This window comes from Prionailurus bengalensis, chromosome B3, assembly GCF_016509475.1.
Source record: "Prionailurus bengalensis isolate Pbe53 chromosome B3, Fcat_Pben_1.1_paternal_pri, whole genome shotgun sequence".
NCBI classification, from domain to species: domain Eukaryota; kingdom Metazoa; phylum Chordata; class Mammalia; order Carnivora; family Felidae; genus Prionailurus; species Prionailurus bengalensis.
In genome coordinates, this window is record NC_057355.1 from 132,540,499 (window position 1) to 132,560,872 (window position 20,374).

The 20,374-nt window shown below is 44.5% G+C and overlaps 1 protein-coding gene across 2 annotated transcripts in view; it reads right to left on the bottom strand.

Annotated features, from left to right (window-relative positions):
- KCNK10 (potassium two pore domain channel subfamily K member 10) overlaps window positions 1-20,374 on the bottom strand; it is a 134,248-nt gene that overhangs the window by 38,224 nt on the left and 75,650 nt on the right. For both annotated transcript variants that reach the window (XM_043556790.1, XM_043556789.1), the window contains exons 3-4: window positions 16,761-16,878; window positions 5,031-5,191 (exon numbers count right to left, since the gene is read on the bottom strand). In XM_043556790.1, the coding sequence (XP_043412725.1) occupies window positions 5,031-5,191; window positions 16,761-16,878 (279 nt within the window). The remainder of the gene's footprint in view (window positions 1-5,030; window positions 5,192-16,760; window positions 16,879-20,374) is intronic.

A 20,374-nucleotide genomic window follows, 5' to 3' on the forward strand; every position in this document is an offset into this window, starting at 1 on the left:
CCCTGACTGATTCAAAGATCCCAAAGACCACCTGATTTATGGCAAGGAGGGAGAACAGCTTCCCTATGAGTGGTCTGTGTGGCTAGTAGTTGACAGACACCTGAGCCAGATGCTGTCGTGTGTTTAGCCCAACTTCTTCTTCTCTACTAGAATTCTCATTTTGTTCATCAGCCCCAGGAGATGAAGCATGAGTCCTCTGTGCCAAGAGTTCTGAGACTTTAGTAGGCATCAGAATCACCTAGAAAGCTTGGTGGACACAGATTGCTGGGCTCTAACTTCACTATGAATTGTCAATTCTAACAAGTTCCCAGAGGATGCTGATGCTGATGGTCCAGGGAACCACACTTTGAGAACTACTGGTCTAAACCAGTAAATCCTACTCTCCTTTGTCAGATCCTTACTTTTTTAATTTCCCTTGCAGTTGGGAATGGTCATGTGACCCCATTTTGGTCAGTGAGACAGAGGGAAGTCTACAGGGTAACTTCTGGGAAAGTTCTCCCAATACAAGGAGATCTTTTGTCCTGCCTTAAATATGGTTGAGTGGAAACATATGTGGTCCTGAGGCAGTCGTCATGCAAGCCATGCAGTAACAAGTCTGAAGATGAAAAGCCAACATGCCAAGGACAGCAGAGCAGAAACAGAGAACAAAACATGGGTACAATTTGGTCTTTCCTGGTACAGAGGTTCTGAAACCCTTGGAATTTTCAGTGGTAAGAGCAACTAAGGTGTTTTTTGTTATGTGAATGGCATGACTTTTGGATCACCTAAGGATGGGGGAGGTTTGCAACTTTCAGTCCCATGCCCTGGTGGGATTTCTGAGGAGAGGGGAGGAACTGGAGGTTGAATCAGTCATCAATGGTCAATGATTGAATCAATCATGTCTATGTAATGAAGCCTCCAAAAAAATCCAAAAGGAGGGGATTCAGGGTGCTTCCAGGTTGGTGAACCAGAAAGCTTCTATGTGCTACTGTGTTAGGCCCCAACTTCCCCAGAGACATTCTAGCAGATTTATTGAACTCAAGGATGGGGTCATGGGAACCCCTAATCTACAGCCATGTGGTCAGAAGCACAGGTAACGGCCTGGACTTGTGACCAGCATCTGAAGTGAAGGGAGATCTTGTGGAACTGAGCCCTTCACCTGTGGGAACTGAACTGACGTGCTCTCCAGGTAGATAGGGTCAGGATTGAGTTGAATTGTAGGACACTCAACAGGTGTCAAAGAATTGCTTGGTGGTGTTGGGGGAACATCCACACATCGGAATTGGTACCACAGTCCTTAACCTGCCTTTAGGGAACTGACGCACTAACCTTCCTCTAGGCTTTTCGCTCTCCAGGGTAAGTAAGTGTTGAATTTTTAAGCCATTGTTAATTAGCACTGGGGCAATGTCCACTCTCCTGGCCTCATGTTCTAAGTGGAAGGACTTCACCCAGAGTAACATTCCAGGCCTCGACCTCCACTGTTCAATCAGACAAGTGACACAGCAGAAGGGACTGAGTTCCTCCACCTCAGTCCCCTTCCCCTCCCATCTGAAACCATCTGCTACATAGAGGCATACTTTGTTCTCCTCTCCATGATATAGCAAGTTTAGTGGGGCTAACCCTGCTCTCGTTAAGGAGTCCTGTGCTGCCAATGACTAGAAGAGACAGAATCTCCAAAATGGCCCATGAAAATATCCCACCCTAATCCCCAGAACCTCTGGTAAGATGAGCTATTGCTTTCATGGCTATGTTGTGTCATATGGCACAGTTATTCTTAAGACAGGGAATTATCATGTGATCTAGTCACATGAGCCCTTAAAAAGCAGGGCACCATTCTCAAGCTGGTGGCAGAGGGGCAGAGGGAAGTCAGAGAGATACAATACACAAGAAGGATTCCATGATGGCTTTAAAGATGGAGGGGCCATGTGCCAAGGAACCCAGCTAACTCCTAGAAGCTCTCAATGGCCCCCACCTGACAACCAGCAAGGAAACAAGAATCTCAGTCCTACAACCACTGGCAACTGATTTTTGCCAAAACCTGAACGAGTTTGGAAGCAGATTCCTCCCCAGATCCAGAGCCCAGCCCCAAGATATGCTGAGCATAGCACCCAGCCAAGCCTGCCCAGACTTCTGACCTATAGAACTGGGATACAATAAACGTGTATTGTTCTAAGCTTCTGCACTTGTGATAATCTGTTACACATCATTAGAAAACCAATACAGCAGGGAAGTCCTTCTGATTCAGGGCAAAGTGGTTAATAAGTCCTTTTGGCATCAAAGCAAAAGCTACGTTCTCTGATTAGCTTACCAGCAATAAAGCTGACATTTTAAACACTTTAATCTCTATCTGACTCCTGTGTCTACACCACAAAATACAGGCACCCAGAAGTGCATTTTCTATTTTATCTTTACTCCACTAAAAATCTCTTCCCTACAGCTGAGGGAAAACATAGCAGATAAGAAAAAGACTTAACCCTTGAGCAGGTGGAAAAGAAAAAAAAAAAAAAAAAGGACCTTCCCCACAGGGGCTGAACTGCACAACCCCAAGCTTTTATTGGTTTATAACATTTTCAGTTTTCAACTGATCACCTAAGGGGAACTGGCCTTTGAGATGTAGTATAAATGAATGGCAAAGACCTTTGAGATTTTCCACCCAAACTCTAGGCGGCAAGCAAACTGCAGAATCGGTTGTTTGTGTATTCAGGAAGTCGGCTGATATTCCTGAAGTACAGTCACCCCTTCCAGCAGCACCCTCCGGTGTCGGGCAAATGCATATGTCGCAGGTTGCCAATTCCACAATATACTGCTGTTTCCTTCCTGAAAGACTCCCAGTCCTTGATGGAGCTGCAAGGGACTGAGTGTGCCATCAGCATAAAAATGAAATGCAAGGTTTTTAAGGCTCTGTCCCAGGGTCCTTTGAACGATTCGGATTCACCCGAGAGGCAGCTTTAAGGGAAGGAGAATAGTACTCTCTATTTGTAGTTCAAAATTCCCTAGGGGAAACTAAGTCCCCAAATTCAGCAGCAGATGTGGTCAGAATGATTGCAATCTCTTCCTTCATTTAGAATACAGTAACTGGTTTCTTTCTTTCTTTTTTTTTCTAACGGGGAATTTCAAAAGCTTTTAGTGCAATCCTTTCTGTCTACAAATAAGGAAACTGAGATCTGGAGAAGCTACATAAAAATAAAAAATGCCAGATCAGTCATTTCTCCATTTGAATCCTGTTCTTCTGAGTGTTCAATCTGCCAGATTCATTTTTGTCTAACTTGGAGTGGGGGCATGAGGCCATGGCTGAAAGGGCACCTCCGAGAAGTTCAAAACGGCTCTTGGAGATGGGGTTGCCGTGTCTGGTTTAGGGAGACCTGAACATCTGAGAAGCAGAGAAGCTGAGCCTTGACGGTTTCCATGGTGACCACTGAGCCCAAGTGCATGCTCTAATGAGCCAGCTGGCTAACCAGCAGCCCAGGAGCAAAGGTTATGGGACATCCCAGGAAAATCCACGTGCTCCTGAGCTCCTCAGATGAAATCTGAATGGATGGCTATCCCGCTAATAAGGGCTTCTTTTGGGAGACACACACACACACAGCAGATCTGAACGCTGTGTGTCTGGCCCTGTTCTCTGCCAAGTTCTCTTGCATACATTATTTCATTTAATCATCACCAAAACCTTCTCAAGTGGATTCGAATTCTATCCTCCTCTTTCGCTGATGAGTAAATGGGGCAGGATCACTGTAAACCCAGGATCACTGAGCTCAGAAGAGGCAACTCTAAGCCAGCTCTCTTGCCCTATTCCTCCACTCCACTTTAACAAACCTGAAAGTGCTCACCTGGGGAGCTCCCTTGCCTTCTAAACTCACAATTTCTTGTCTCAGAGAGAAAAACCAGTGCAGCTTTAGAACTCACCACTGATCTATCTTTGCCCATCACTGTTAGAATCTGAAAAGGTCTTTAGACTGTCAGTTTTATTTTTTGCGTTGTTTTGTTTATGAGAGAGAATGAGAGCACAACACGCGAGCAGGGGAGGGGCAGAGGGAGAGGGAAACACAGACTCTTAAGCAGGCTCCAGGCTGAGTGAGGAGGGCCATGCTGGGCTCCATCTCACAGCCGTGAGATCATGACCTCAGCCAAAATCAAGAGTCAGATGCTCAACTGACTGAGCCACCCAGATGCTTCTCACTCAGACTGTCATTTTTTAAATATTAGACATCATCAGAAACAACTCCCTGAAGCAGGTTTGAAAGACTTGAGAATTAGGTCAATAATGAAAAAGAGCAGAAATGACATTGCATCTAAGCCAAACAAGTTATCTGTGAAATCATATGGAGAAGTGTGAGTTGAAGGGCACTGGGAACCCCAACCCAATCACATCTCCTTCACATACCAATAAATTTCTTGAGTTTTTGTCCCTTGTTTAAAGGTAAGTGTTCTCAAGTGGAAAAAACCCACTAAGACAATAGCAATCATCAACATCTTAGTATAAATTAGTACATTAGTGTACTATTGCTGAGGGAGCACTCAGAAGTGGGGGTGGGGCGTGGGGAGATAGGGTGAGACCATGAAGAGACGAATAACAAAGCACAACGCGGTATCTAGACAAGGCAGGCTTCTGGAAGGGGTCTTAGAAGTTAGGATCAGCCTAAACACACCACACTTGGACATAAAAAGAAGTAAATAAGTTCTAATAACAAAATAAATGGATTTACTACTCCTCTACTTTATTGCAAACACACTTAGGACCCAATCTTCCATTTTTAAAACGGAACTAAGTGTTTCTCCCATCTTCAGAAAACCTGTTTTGGCAAATCTGTACTTAACATTCTTGTATTGTGATTCTGGAAATACACTGTCAAGAAGGAAGCTGCTGAAGGGAAAGGAGTTTTAGGCACAGTACCTGTGACCACCGTTGGCCAAAAGAGAAAACACGGTCATAACATTATTCCTTCAAAAGTGACAATGATACGATAACATCCTGGTAATTCCTTCTGGATCCTGTCAGGCTAAAAAGCCAATTGGATCGCAGAGGTCAGGGTGTGAATAGACACAGTACTCACTCGAAAGACCTTCTCCACTCTTGCAATGCTTTTCCCAAAGATGGTTCCCAGTTGGTCTCCAATTCCAGCCAATAAGAAACCAAAAAGCGGAATTCCAAAGATGGCATACAAAATACAAAAGATTTTGCCTCCTTCAGTGCTCGGAGCAATATTCCCATACCCTGGTGAGAAATATCAAAAAGAGAGAGGGAGAGTGGTGAGGTGGCAGAGAAATCAGAGGGCTGAACCAGAGAACCCACAGATAGACGGAAGGATTTCTGCACTTCCACGAGCAGTCGGGGAGTAGAGCTTCATTTCAAAGGCCCTCCAGCAATCAGAACGTTGTTCCATTGCTTCTCTCTCTTCTCTCCTTGGAAACAGTTTTTTTTTTGTTTGTTTTTTTTTAAATTTTTTTTTTCAACGTTTTTTATTTATTTTTGGGACAGAGAGAGACAGAGCATGAACGGGGGAAGGGCAGAGAGAGAGGGAGACACAGAATCGGAAACAGGCTCCAGGCTCTGAGCCATCAGCCCAGAGCCCGACGCGGGGCTTGAACTCAGGGACCGCGAGATCGTGACCTGGCTGAAGTCGGACGCTTAACCGACTGCGCCACCCAGGCGCCCCTCCTTGGAAACAGTTTTAAGGAGATCCGGCTTTCCTGGATCTTCATGTGTTTAATTAGATTACACTTTAGGAAAACTGGTAGTCACCCAGAATTGCATTGCTGATGGAAATCGGTACCATCCACCTCAGAAACACCAAACATCTTGGACATGCCTGGTTCAGGGAGACCTGAATATCCACGAAGGGCTCGCCATTGCCCTTTGTAGATTTGAAAGGAGCTTCTCCTTTATAGTCTCATCTCATGTGCATCCCCTTCACCCAACAGACTTGGCTACCCCGAATATTTGGCTCTATAGGGAAACGGATGCTCCGCACTAAGGAGGATATGTGGCCTGGCACAAATTCGGAAAGGACCCATGGATCGTACAGTCCCACCCCGAGACACCTGAAAACTGCAGAGCAGGGAAGGAAGACTGTGCGTCTTCTCACAATGAGTGATGTTTAGCTCTGCTTGGCTTTTGCTCCTTACTGGGAACTTTACATCGTCTCTGGATCCTGCCTCTCTTCCCACCCGCTTCCTGCATCAAGGGCTATCAAGCACTAAATACATATCTATTGGTGGAATGGATGTTTGAAAATAAAAGAATCTTTTTATAGTCATGGCTATAATGTATATTTCAAGTAGTGCTTGAAAATACCAGCATCTGCATTCTTAAGAATTCTGCAATTACGTAAGTAACTTCTGTATAGTGAGCACTGGGTTTCCACTAGATGGATGAGACTAATGGAAGTAGGGCTGGAAAAAAAAGCAGGGGTGGGGGAGGGGCTATGGAAGTACTGTGACTTATAAAGAGATGAGAATCTAAATTACTTGCTATTCAGTTTCATGCCAATGAGTATTGCAATGTTATGCTAACTGGCACCCAGATAGTCATCCAACTGTTCTCCCATAACAGGGTAACTCATGTGGGGCCTGTTTCTAGATCCATGCGATGGGTGAGTTACTGGGCTCATGGTTATGGTTATGTTAGGGGTGCAGCGCAGTCAAGGATAATGTTGACGCGGTCCCATCCTCCACCTCCTATGAGCCTAGAGACCTCGCTGCTGCTGTCTGCCTTCGGATGATGAGTCACCTGGCTATTTTTCTTTCCAATTTTCTTGTCAGAATCATTCAAACCTCTTATCATGAATTATCTCAGTTACAGTTTCCATTTCTTAAATGAGCGCTCAGGCAAGCCTTCCTCGTCTTGCATTTCTTTTACTCACCACCACTGCCATTTCATTATGCAAAAAAAAAAAAAAAGGCTCCTGGAACTTTTTTCAGGTGCTTTCAGGAACTTGGACAAAACCATTTTTCTAAGAATTCCCCTCTAGAATAATCTGATTTACATTGAAAGGGGAATAAATGTGCCTACCCAGCTTCACTTTATAGAGGTGGATATTGACCTGTGAAAACATTTATGACTCTTGCCTGACTGTCTCAGTATTGCCCGATTACTGTCAGAGAACATAGGTTTTCCTTAGTCTGAGTATCTCAGAGAGAAACATATGGCAGACCCAGCACAGGCAAACAAATTGAGGCTTTGAGCCTGCTGAATAGTGGGCGTCTTATTAGCTCCGACAAGAGGTACACACTCTTGCCCCAGCTTTCTGTGAGGATCTGCCCCACCATCTGGGTAAGGACTGTGTTCAGGGAATTTCTGGTGGCATCCAAGGAGCATGACAAAGAAGCGAGAAGACAGAGGCTCCAGATTCAACTCGACCTCATTCCACTTGGTTGTCCTCGGATGCATTTAACCTCTACAAATCCCAGGATGAGAGGAGTTCAAGGGAAATGGGCACAAATCAGTGAACTATAAGGTACTATACCAGTGCAAAGTAGTATTATCACTAGTAGCATTACTGAAATTGGCTCCTTACGTTTTCAGTGTTTCATAGACTAGAACACTGAAACGAAGTTAAAGCAAAGTTCTCGGGTAATGACACAAGTAGAGTAATATTCACTAATATTCAAATAAGTCTTTAAATATATTTAAGGCCATCACTTCACACTGGGCATAAGGTAATTGCCATCTTTGAGTAATGCTGTGTTTATGCATGTGTGCATGTGTGTGTGTGTGTGCACATGTGTGCACGTGTCCCCTGGCTCTGATGGTCTATATGGAAAAGCTATTCCAGTGGAACCCTCAATCCTGTCACTCTGGGAAAATTCTAGATGAATCACATTTTGGATGTTTGCTCTGAGGCAATGGGAGGGCCACATTCCTGGATTTTTGGCTCTGCTTTACCGGGCCTGTTGGACTTCCCTGCCCATCCTTCCAAAATCCTTGGCAGAACTTTGAAGTTCAGAGTGATGGTTATGGACGCTCATGGCTAGAGACTGCAAAGCTTCCTGTTCTGACACTTCCACTTACTGACTCTCAGATCTTGGGTATTTACCTAACTTTTCCGCCTCACTTTCCTCCTCTGAGACCAGGCTGTTAACAGCACCTGCCTTGTAGCTATTAAAAATAAAATGGGTTACATGCAAAGTATGAGTTGCCTGTAGAGATTAAATACATGTAAATCATGACACAAAGTAAGCACTCAGTAAGTAGTAGCAATTATCATCTTGCTCGGGGTTTTCTGTAGGAAGGAGTCGCTTCTGAGCAATACGTCTCCAGGAAGATGAAGCCCCAGGAGAAAACAGATGGCTGGCTCCTCTCTTCCCTCCAGAAACTCTGCTGTTCTCCCACAGAGCCAGGACAAGGGGACAGAATGTCTGTACTGCCAGTGGGGCTGGCGCAGGGAGTTGGGTGGGCCCACGGCTGCATCTGGGGTGTGGGCATCTCTTGGTGCAGCTAGGGCCAGCAACATCTGGGAAACGAGATGGGGTGACGTGGCAGCGAGAGAGGCAGTTGGTCAGGGAGAACACAGGAATTTGGACTAAGCAAAAGAAGTCCAAAGAGCTACTCCACCAACCGACTTCTGGTGACTTCTGGCAGGAGATGACCAGCCCGGCAAGGCCCATCTGTTACAAATGAGAAGGACCAAGGCAAGGTTTCACTGTGTTCACCTCTGGCTAGAAACCAGTTCCAGGCCCTTTTTGAAGAGAAAGCTCATGTTTAAAGAAGACTGCCTGAGTAGCTCACACATAACACCTGCATTTGCTATTTAAGCCGAATCTTTGCACAACCGTGTGCCATTCAGCCTGTTATCTGGTTAAAAAGTGTGCATTGTAGGGGCGCCTGGGTGGCGCAGTCGGTTAAGCGTCCGACTTCAGCCAGGTCACGATCTTGCGGTCCGTGAGTTCGAGCCCCGCGTCGGGCTCTGGGCTGATGGCTCAGAGCCTGGAGCCTGTTTCCGATTCTGTGTCTCCCTCTCTCTCTGCCCTTCCCCCGTTCAGGCTCTGTCTCTCTCTGTCCCAAAAATAAATAAAAAACGTTGAAAAAAAAAATTAAAAAAAAAAAACAACTGAAAAAAAAAAAAAAAAGTGTGCATTGTAGGCCCAGACTGTCTTATGTGTGCAGAACTGGCTTTCTGGGAGTGCAATCTGTGCACCCACACTAAGAAGGGCCCCATGCTTGGTCTATTGATCTGCTGGTGCCATTTTGATGTTCTTAATCATTTTTTAGCAAGGGACCACACTTTCATTCTGCTCTGGGCCCTGGTGAATGAAGCTGGGCTCCACTGCTTACTAGTCGTGAGATATTGGCCAAGTTACTTAACATCTCAGAGCCTCGGAAAACTGAGGCTAATAACAGTACCTACTGGCTATGCTTAATGTGAGACTAAGTGAGATAACTTTTTGGAACACAGTGCCTGGCACCTAGTAAGCACTCACTAAATGTCGGCCTCAGTGACTATTTCCAAAGCCACAGATTAGCATCCCGTTCAGGTGCTGCTTTAAGTAGAACTATCTGCTCAGGTACTTTGGCGCAGGTACTCTTAACTGAGGTCATCAGGCAAGTGACAGTTACTAGCTGCTATCTGGGACCTGTCCAGGGGCTCCCTCTGATATGAGTGGAGTCAGGTGACTCAACCCAAAAACGCCTCGAAGACTAGCATTGCAGAGCTGTTGATAAGAATGTTGTCATTTGCTGCCCTGCTACAAATAATGGCTTGTGGGAAAGCATCTGAACAAAGGAGTGAGCAGCATTCCTCCCGCTTAGAAACCCTAGTTGGTGGGAACCCACCATCAGAGTCAACATCCAAGGGCAGGTGGAACTTCCCCACATCAGAATTAGTTACTGACAAAGGGGACAGGGGACAGGGCACCCTCAGCAAAGACTGAGCAGAGTCTGGTCTTCCTCTGACGTGGCTCCTATTTTGGACAAGTGCCTGAATATATTCCCTTTTGCTACACACTTGTAAGTCTGCCTGTGTATCTGAACACAAGAAAACCTTGTTTAAAAAGAAGTACTTTGATACCTTCAGCTAAAAGGGACCCCTGATGCTTAGTAGTATCACTGCTTTTCAGAAAAGACTGTTATTCCTAAGAACTCTCTACACACATTCTAAATAATGAACACATTTTTCTTGCGTCTGACGAGTACATAACCTCATGTGGCTCATGAGAGTCTTTCTGGAAAACAATTTGGCAAGCCTTTAAAAAGTCCATGCCCTTCGCCACCACAACCCCTCGGGGGATCCTCCCCAGGAGACAACCAGAGGTAAAGACCACACTCGACACACAAAGACTTCACACCACAGTGGGACACAATCACAAAATGGAAACGGCTTAAGCTTCCAACATGTGATTATGGTATGGATGGTGTATCCAGTGGAATCCAATAGAGATCATGTTTTTCAAAGAACCTCAGTGATTTGGGGAAATGTCTAACAATATTACATCACAAATTATAGGAACTCAAGTAAATAGGCAAATGTTTGGATAGTTCACAAATAATGAAAAGACAGCTCCTTAGCTCCAGCTACCCCACTGCCTGACTCCTAAATAGTGGAAAATTTCTCAAGAACTGGAAGAATTTGAGGACTCTGGGTTTTCTTATAAGCCTTGCTACCACGTGTGATGAATGAATTTGCCACCAAATAATTGAAGGGAAAAAACCACATTATCTCTTCACCTCATTATTCTTACCAACATTGTACTAAGGCTTTACTTAGAATTCTCTAACTGTAGGATTTTAGAAATATCCTCCATTCTAGAGGTAAAATTTAGCCAGCTCCGCGATTTTCAGCTTACAGTGTATTATTTTTCAATTAAGAGAAAGGGAGGGTCAGAGAGACAATAATTTACCATCGCATAGAACAAGGACCTAATCTCTAGCAATAATACTGAGCCATGATACTAAAGTGGACTTTTAATTCGGGTTGGATTTTATTTTTGCTTTGTGTTTTGTTTATATGCTTGGTTTTAGTTTCCTGTTGAGCACCCACAGTCCCTTCAGACTTTTGGGGAAGGTCTTCATTCACAGATATGACAGAGTGTCCTGCCTCCCGCTACAGAGCCTCCCAGGTCACCAGGACACAGGTACCTGAACCACAGGCTCATCCAATAGGATGTTCTCCATCAGGAGTGAGTGGCCCAAAAAAGGTAGAAGATAGTGCCCGCAGGTGCAGTGACCAGCACAGTCAGGCACGGGCCACCCAGGCCAGAGGACCCTTATGGACCCTCCGGTGATCTCTGACCCATTAAGCGTGTGTCACTTAGGATTTTTTCAGTTTTAGGTAACAGAAAACCCAATGCAGTCTTGCTTAAGCAAAAATAGAAATGCACTGCCCCCAGTAAATAAGGGATTTAACATTTATTTCTTAACACCTCGTGGGTAGCTCCACCTAAAGTTCAAAAGATGTTAGCAGGACCCCATTTATCACTCTGTCTTTCCTCCTCTGCTTCTTTAGTGTTATCTGAAGTCTAGCCAGGAAAATGACTACCAGTGTCTTGTGCCTATCTCTTTCCAGATTTACTCCAGTAAGAACAAGAGGAAGTCATTTCCTCCAAAGCTCAAGCAAAAGCCCAGGACCTGAGTTTCTTATTGGCCTATTCGAGATCTCATGCCCGTCTCTGGACTAAAGACTTTGGCCAGACACATGCACAGTATTGGATTTCTTGGTCTAGGAAAGATAATTCATCCCCTGAGGCCTGCAGGCCAAGCATGGGGGGGTGCCACTCAGGAAATGGTTATCAGGAGACAAGTGTATATCAGTGTATAAAGTGAAACCCAGGCAGCAGAAACCAAGGATTAAGAGTGATTTGCACAAAGTCAAAGATTCCCGTGTACATACATTAAAAAGGGCAGCACATGTTACATATCAAATGTTTCTCATTAGGCACATGGAACCACCACTCCCCATCACAAAAGGTCATGTGGTCAATGAACACTGCCGTTTAATAAACCAAGCCCCTGGGATCCTAGCAAGTTGACACAATAAATACCATCAGTGTGCATTCCAATGTAACTATAGTGTTTTGCAGCAGACCACTGATTTAGCCATTTTACAAAGCAAGAAAATTGGGATTTTTTTTTTCTTTTTCTGTCTTCTTTTTTTTTTTTTTAAATGTTCTTCTTTTTTTTTTTTTTTTTTTAAATTTTTTTTTTTCAACGTTTATTTATTTTTGGGACAGAGAGAGGCAGAGCATGAACGGGGGAGGGGCAGAGAGAGAGGGAGACACAGAATCGGAAACAGGCTCCAGGCTCCGAGCCATCAGCCCAGAGCCTGATGCGGGGCTCGAACTCACGGACCGCGAGATCGTGACCTGGCTGAAGTCGGACGCTTAACCGACTGCGCCACCCAGGCGCCCCTTCTTTTTCTGTCTTCTTTAACACATACTAATGTCTCATGAATCCAACACTGGGTACTGGAGTGCATCTTCCAAAATGTACCTCTTGAAGTGGCCCAGACTGCCTCAATTTTAATCTTTTTACTATAAATCCTCCAAAAATGCATGGCACATTTCTCCATCTTACTGACCAGACTGGTGACACAATTTAACCTGACACTGGTCTTCTCTGATCTACTGCAGGGATGCTCTCGGGTGCTGTTGAGTTTTATAGCACTTTTTGCCCTTATATCAAACGGTGCCACTTCCTCTGTGGGGAGCTGTGAGTTGTGGACTAAATGATCCAGTCTTGCCTGGAGTGTCAAAAGGCTTCTAGGACCCAATCCCACTATAGTGTGATGCACACCTCCAACATGTGTAAGAGCTGATTTTACTATGTTTGTATATTTGCAAATGTGAACATGGTATGTCATATAATTAGATTAAAGGACTTTCTGAAAAGAAATGCCAATTCTCTCTCATCCCAAATTTTCTTACTGCATGTAACTTTCTTGAACGCACCAATGTAGAAATAATACAGGTCCTAAAGGCTAGGTCTAAAAACAATAACTTCTAAAAACATAGAAGCCTATGCCTCTAAAACAGTCCTCAACCTCGGAAACTTGCACTAATAGGAAGTCGGTCATCAAAGTGCCCAAGGAGGGCACACTATCCAACACCCACTTGAGAGATGGTCGTGAAGGGTAAGGAGAGGGAAGGCATAGCTGGGCCTCAGAGAGCAACAGACAAGGGAGGTCCTCCCAGAGAGCATAAAAGGAGTTAATGATGATCATTCCACTTCCAGGGCTGAGGGGCCTCTCAATGCTATGTGTCTCCCATTCTTCTGAATGAGAATTTTTATTGCAATGTGACTAAACTTTTGTAGAGGGGCAGAAAACTCTCACTTTCAGCAGAGCTGGGAGAGGAATATTATTTATAGCTTCCCCCATGTGTGTAAGGATTACCAAAAGGGTTGGACTGACACCATATGGGAAACAATAAAGAGAAGAAGCACAGAGAAGGAAGAAAAGGCCCATCAGTAGAAAATCCCAGAAAGTGCCAGCAAAAATCCAATGATGACAGTGAGGCTCTCATTCTGAACTTCAAAAGAACTATCTTTGTTCGTACCAAGTGTAGAAAACAGGGTGAAGAGAGAGAGCAGCAGAAGCCCCCTTGAACTTGATCTGGTTCAGAAAAAAGCCGAAGAGGCAGGACTATACAGAAAATCACATAGATGGGTCACACTTGCAGGAAACCCTCTCTCTCTCTGTGGCAGCAGAAAAGAGGACAAAGATGTGCTACCTAGAAGGTTACCCTACCTCTCCCGGCTCTCCTCCTCCGGCCGCACAGAATCTTTCAGCAGATAGCTGGATCGGGAATATCGTTTGTTTTTGGCATCAAGTATTTCGAAAGGAAACCGGTCCAGCATAAATACAAAGCTTCTGTTTTTTAAAACTGTGGCAAGAGGGGTGCCTGGGTGGCTCGGTCGGCTAAGCATCCAACTCTTGATCTCAGGGTCGTGAGCTCAAGCCCTGTATTGGGCTTCACACTGGGCATGGAACTTACATAATATACAATATTACCAACAGGTGAAAGGTACTCAGTCAAAAAACGCCGCATCAACCAGACAAAACGTGTGACCACCTGTGAAGTAATCACCTCCAATAACCATCGCAGCAAAACCACAAAGCAGAAGAGCCGGAAATCAGGAAAGAAACAGTGAGATAACAAGGGAAGATGGAATGTGAGCTAATGGCATTCTGGAAAGAAATATCCCCTAATGATCACAAAAATGAAAATAAAATTAGAAGGAGCACATGGCAAAAAAGGCACTGTGAAAAAACAGGAAAGGAAGAGAGAAGATAACAGGAACAAAATGGAAACCACATTTTCCGAGTTAAAAAGGAGTGGTGGGAGGGGGGTGTGTGCCTGGGTTGCTCAGTCAGTTGAGCGTCTGACTTCTGCTCAGATCATGCTCCTGTGGTTCACGGGTTCAAGCCCCGCGTCAGGCTCTATGCTTGACAGCTCAGAGCCTTGGAGGCTGCTTCTCATTCTGTGTCTCCCTCTCTCTGCCCCTCCCTTGTTTGCGTGCTCTCGCTCTCTCTCTCTCTCTCAAAAACAAATAAAAACATTTTTAAAAATTTTTAAAAAGGAATAGGTGGAAAATGATAGACACAGAAGACAGGCAAAGTAATGACAATATATGTATAGTCAGAATTCCCAAAGAACAGAACCAAAACCACATGGCAGAGGATATGTGTAAAGATGACAATCAAGAACACTTTCCTGAAATAAAAGAGACAAAACCTACTTGTATTATCAGATGAAAGAGAAACGGCCCTTTGTGTAGCCAAGCAACAAAGTAAAATTCCTTCTAAAAGGGGGGAAAATTGGGCTGGCATCAGGTTTCTCCCCAGCAGCACAGACGTCAGAAAAGAGTGGATTATCACCCAGAAGACCCTCAAAAAAATAAAATGTGAGTCACAGATTTCATTTCCAGACACACTGCCCCTTGAGGGTAAGGCTACATTTTGAGCAAAGCTGAGAGAGAGAGAGAGAGAGTGGGTGCAAGCAGGGGGGCGGGCAGAGAGAGAGGAAGACACAGAATCCGAAGCAGGCTCCAGGCTCTGAGCTGCCAGCACAGAGCCCGACATGGGGCTTGAACTCACAAACTGTGGGATCATGACCTGAGCCGAAGGCTGACGCTTCACCAGCTGAGCCACCCAGGTGCCCCTCCTATGAGCCCTTCATAAGGCAACTACTTGAAGATGAGTTTGAGCCAAGTAAGTGGTGATAAGAAAAGCCACAGCAGAAGAACGAGGGCTGAACATTGACAATATATAACTGTGAGACCAGGACTAAAACACATGTGAGTATCAGGTAACAGAACACAATGTAAATCACAGACTCTGACGTTATAGAATGATCCAGTGAGTAACACCCAACAGCCCAAGTGCGAAAGAGGTAGAGACGCTGAGTAAGTTCACTGACTGCATTCTACGTCACAGCTGAGAGCCAAGAGTTATCATTCGATGTGGGCAAATCATCAAATTTAGCATATTTAACAATTTAAAAGTAAGCATTACAAGGACGGTATCGACTAAACTTGTGTGAGAGAAGAGATGTCTTCACCTGTGATAGAGAACTAGCAAATACTGCTTAAAAAAGCGAATACAGAGTTTATGATATATGACTGTAATTATAAAGTTAACCCCTAACACAAAAATCTAAAACTCCCCAAGAATCAGAAAAAAGACACACGCAAAAATAAGACAAAAACCGGTGCAGGGAAGAGGTAATCACAGATCACCATAGGATCAGTTATAAAGGGCATTTACCTGGTCAAAATAAGGCAAACCTTCATTGTTGATCGAATTAAACCATATTGGGAAGATAGGGGGATGGGAAGAGAGCCCTGTACAGAAGGGCAGAGGGGAAGAAAGAGAATCACAGGGAATATGTTCCAAGACCCCAGTGGTGCCTGAAACCACAGACAGTACCAAGCCCTATACAGACTATGTTTCTTCCTATCCATGCATACCTATAATAAAGTTTAATTATACAGTAGGCACAGTAAGAGACAACTGATGATGAAATAGAACAATGATAACCATACGCTGTCATAAAAGTTATGTGAATGGTCTCTCAAAATATCCCACTGTTCTGCACTCACCCTTCCCCTTCCTGCGATGATGTAAGATGATAAAATGCCGACGTGATGAGATAAAGTGAGGTGAATGATGCAGGCATTGTGATGTAGCATGAGTCCACCACTGACCTTCTGATGATGAATCAGAAGGAAGGCTGTCTGCTTCTGGACCACAGTGGACCGAGAGTAAAGGAAACCATAGACAAAAAAAAACCATGGATGGGGGGACCACTCTGATTCCTCACCTTTCACAACTGGAAGTCAAGAAATAATCTCTAAAACTGAAACTTCTGGAAGTGGCAATACAAGTATAATATTTAAAGACAGGGAAATGAATGTTGAAATAATCAAAAGAGAGGAGAGCAGTTGCCCCAGGGGAGGTGAGCAAAGGCAGAGGGGCAGAAACGGTTGTGCTTCATTAACAAACTTCGTAGAACTTTGGGATTCTTTCGTTAACAACCCTAGTAGTAAAAAAAAGTACAATTTTTGAAAAGGAATTTGAGCTCAACTGACCAATCCATGTTTTGATTTTCTATTCTGATCGTTTCATCAGGTCCTTTCAAACTGAAGGCTCTCTAGCCTCTCGTTTTGAAAAATGAGATTCCTTAGTCTGCTTTGCCTTTTATTGAAAGCCCCTACAACTACTGCATTTATCCAGCAGTGTTTCATAAGCCTCCTTGAACCTCAAGCTGCCAGCGTTCTAGGACCAAATGTTGACTAAGTGCCGTTTCTCGGCCCCCCCCCCAAAAAAAGATATTAGCAAAGGAATGAATACCTATGGTGGTGATGACAGTTCCAGCAAAGAAAAAGGCACTTCCAAGGTCCCAGTGACTGCTGTTGTTGGAAGAGTTTCCTATTGGACTTACTCCTGCATTATCAGCGTCAAGGGCATGCTGCAAAGAAAGCAAGAAAGCACAAAATTCAGTTAAAAAGCTTAAAAAAAAACCCAAAGCTCTCAAATTCTTTCCCTGCTCAAGAAATTGCAGTGATCTAAAGGGGACCGGTCATGTGAATGCGGGTGCAGACATAACATGAAATACTAAAAACCCACTTATTAAAATTGGAAAATTAATGTTAGGTGGGGAAAAAAAGATAGAGAGTATGGTGCCATTTATGTAAAATTTGCAGGCACAGGATTTAGACAATCTAGGCACGGATTATGCAAAATGCATACCTGTCTATTGCATACACATAGAAAGATGTCTAGAAGGACTGTCACCCAAAATGTCATTCCTGGAAGGCAGAATTTTTAGTTGCTGTTCACTCTTCCCGTTTCTGTTTCGTTACAATGTTTTACACTGAGCTGGCTTCAGGATGGCAGGAGGTCAGAGCCTGGGCTCCAAGTCAGACCGCCATGGCTCTATCCACTCTTAACTTCAGAACCGTGCACAAGTTATTTTAACCTTTGTAAACCCAAATGTCCTCATTTGCAAAACTGGGGATAATAATACCTTTCCCTACAGAGTTGTGAGGATTGAATGAGATGGTTCATATAATACACTCAGCCCAGTGCCCAGCACCGAGTCAGGGGGTAAGAAACAGCAGCCAATTTCCCACCTGTCATTGGACAATTCCTCTACCCCACCCTGCCACCCACACAGACACACACACAGCTCCTATTGTAAATAAATGACAGTGACTCCTCCTCGCTGGGTACAGGATCTGGAATGCCACACACCTTAAATTCACATTACATTGGCCACATCGAAGATCTAACCTCAACTCACACTACTAGAAAAGCCTCCAACCTGAGGCAGGACACTCCATGAGTCATTCCCTTCTACCTCTAGGCCTTTGCTTATGCCCTCCCCCAGTTGTGTCTATCCTGCAGAGTCCAATCCAGATCCAACTTCTTCCAGAAGGCTCCATCCATGTACCAGAGCCCCCCACAGATAATCACTTCCCAGGCTCAGACTTCTGCGCCACGTATATTTCATTGGCTTTGGATCACACACTCCCCCGCTGAGACTCGGCATGTGTAGAATAGGGTGGAAAATACCCCAGCGGTCCTTCTTGAGCTGGCCTCTGCCAATCCCTTTCAGGCCAGGGGAGAGTGTGGGAAGAACCTTCGAACAGGTGAGCTGTGGTAAGGAGGTGGAGCCTTCAGACGGGGCTGACAGACACATGAGCTACTTCTGGAACAACAAACAGAGACACCGTTCCGCGGACCCAGTTGGAATAACCCCATAGGGAGATAACAGGACCCAATTAAATACTGAAATGTGATTATATTTATCCTAAATAATGCCCGTTAAGCTTTGTTAAAGCAGACAGTGTCTGCCACAAATGAGACCAACTGAAAAAGTCAGTCATTACATTCTGCCTTCCTTAATCTGAGGTATTTCAGACTCTCTAGGCCAGGGATCAGCAACCTTTTTCTGTAAAGGGCCCGAGAGTAAATATTTTAGGCTTTGCGGGCCACATACGGTTTCTGTTGCATGTTCTTCTTTTCTTTTTATGATGCTTTAAATATGCAAAAACCATTCTTTTGCTCATGGGTTATACAAAAACAGGCTGTGGGCTAAATTTGGCCGAGACCCCTACACAACTGACTGATCAACAGGGGGGAAAAAAATCCCTTTTGCTCCAGGTTATTCTTTCCTGCCCCTGAGAACATGAGCTCCTACCCTGGAGGCTGTTTCTGGCACCCCAGGATTCAAAATCCGGCCGTGTGGGATGTGTACAGGCTGTCTTAGCTGATGTCTAAGTGACCTAATTGACAACTATCACTTATTCACCAGACGCTAGGCTCTGCCCTGCTTCAGAGGAAGACACATGGCAACTCCTTCCTGCTAGTAAAAGATCCATTTTCACTGTGCTTGTGTGAGTGCTGTCCGACCAAACCCCAGGCCTTAGCTAGTGTTTATGTCCTCGTTACCTATTCAGCTCTGCTAGGTCTGCCCTCAAGTCACACCTTGGGGGCAGCTCTAGGCCACAGTCACTTAGATGGGCTCAGATCACACCGTCAGCACCGAGTATTTGCAACGTCTATGAAGCTGCAGAGAGAGCCGGGGTTCAATCAAGTCTCACTGTGCCGAGAAATGTACACAAATGTCATAAGCTGTGTATAAAAGTACAGATTCGCCGCAAAGACAAGTGGGGAGGATTATTTGTTTCATCAAAACATCCAGAGTAAGATTCCTTTTCAAGTCTCATTTTTTTTTGAATTATGCAATTGATAAATATTTAATGTTTACATATGTAGCCCTCAAGGAAAGCGTTTGCCGGTGGAAAGCGAAGGAAACGAACATTTGTTGAGTTTGTGCCTTCAGCCAGGTGCTTCAGAAGTGTTTTTCCACTTTATCCTTTCTGCTGCTTGGATGTTATCCAGTTTTACCCTTTCTGCAACGTGCAAGAAAGTAACGTTATCCCCACATTAGAGACAGGGAACCAGGCTCAGGGAAGGTAAGTAATTTGTCCTAGGCCACACAGCCGGGAAGTGAGGCCAGAATTCAAATCGGGACCTGGCCTTTTCCTCTATAGATGGCAGTCCTATCCCCACCTCCAGGCTCACCTCCAGGCTCACCTCCAAGACATAAACGAGGCTGAAGACGGCCACTGCCCAAGAATTCAGGCAGAAGGACCTCTCAACGGATCATTTCTAATTAGACTATATCCTTAAATACACAAATGCAGGCACCAAACTGCATTTGGCTGTTGGCACCAGTGAGATCTTAACTGCTCTGCATTTAAAATAAAATTTAAAAATAAATAAACATGGGGACGGGTTGACTTTATGCCCTGAGAGGGAAAGGACAGAACAAAGAGGGTGCAAGCCCTGAAAAAGCCGGAAGACAAGAAAGAAAAGGTGAGAAAGGAGTGTCAGTTGATGCTGGGAGTTCAGGGCTCAGCCACAGCAAAGCCAGGGCCACTCAAGAGCAGGTCCATCCAGTAGCAAACGTTAACTCTGTTTATATATGTGATGTAAATCCCTCCCTCATTTTCCCAAATCTATACTAAAGTGGGCGACATAAGCAAATACTTTGAAGTGGTTTTGAGGAAATTAAATACAAGGCACAGTGGGGCCCGAACAAGACTTAGAACCAGAGCAAGGAGAAAAAGAAGTTCTCCAACAAGTCCCCAAGCCCTTGGTGAGGCTTTGGACAATCCCCAACGCCAGCAATAAGATTTGATTATCCCATCCAGATCTGGTGAATCAGAGAGACTCCAGCAAAGCACCAGAATTAAAATGCATTGGCAAACTCACGCCCCACACACAGAGAAAACCCAGTATAAACAGACTGCTATCACTCGAAGCGATAGCATCATTTTTAACTCAACAAGAATGTTTCTGATGGAGGGCAGAGTTCTAACTTTATTAATTTTTAAAGTATTTTCTAATGATCTTAACTGTTTGAACCCAAGTGAAACGTTTTAAAATTAAATGTG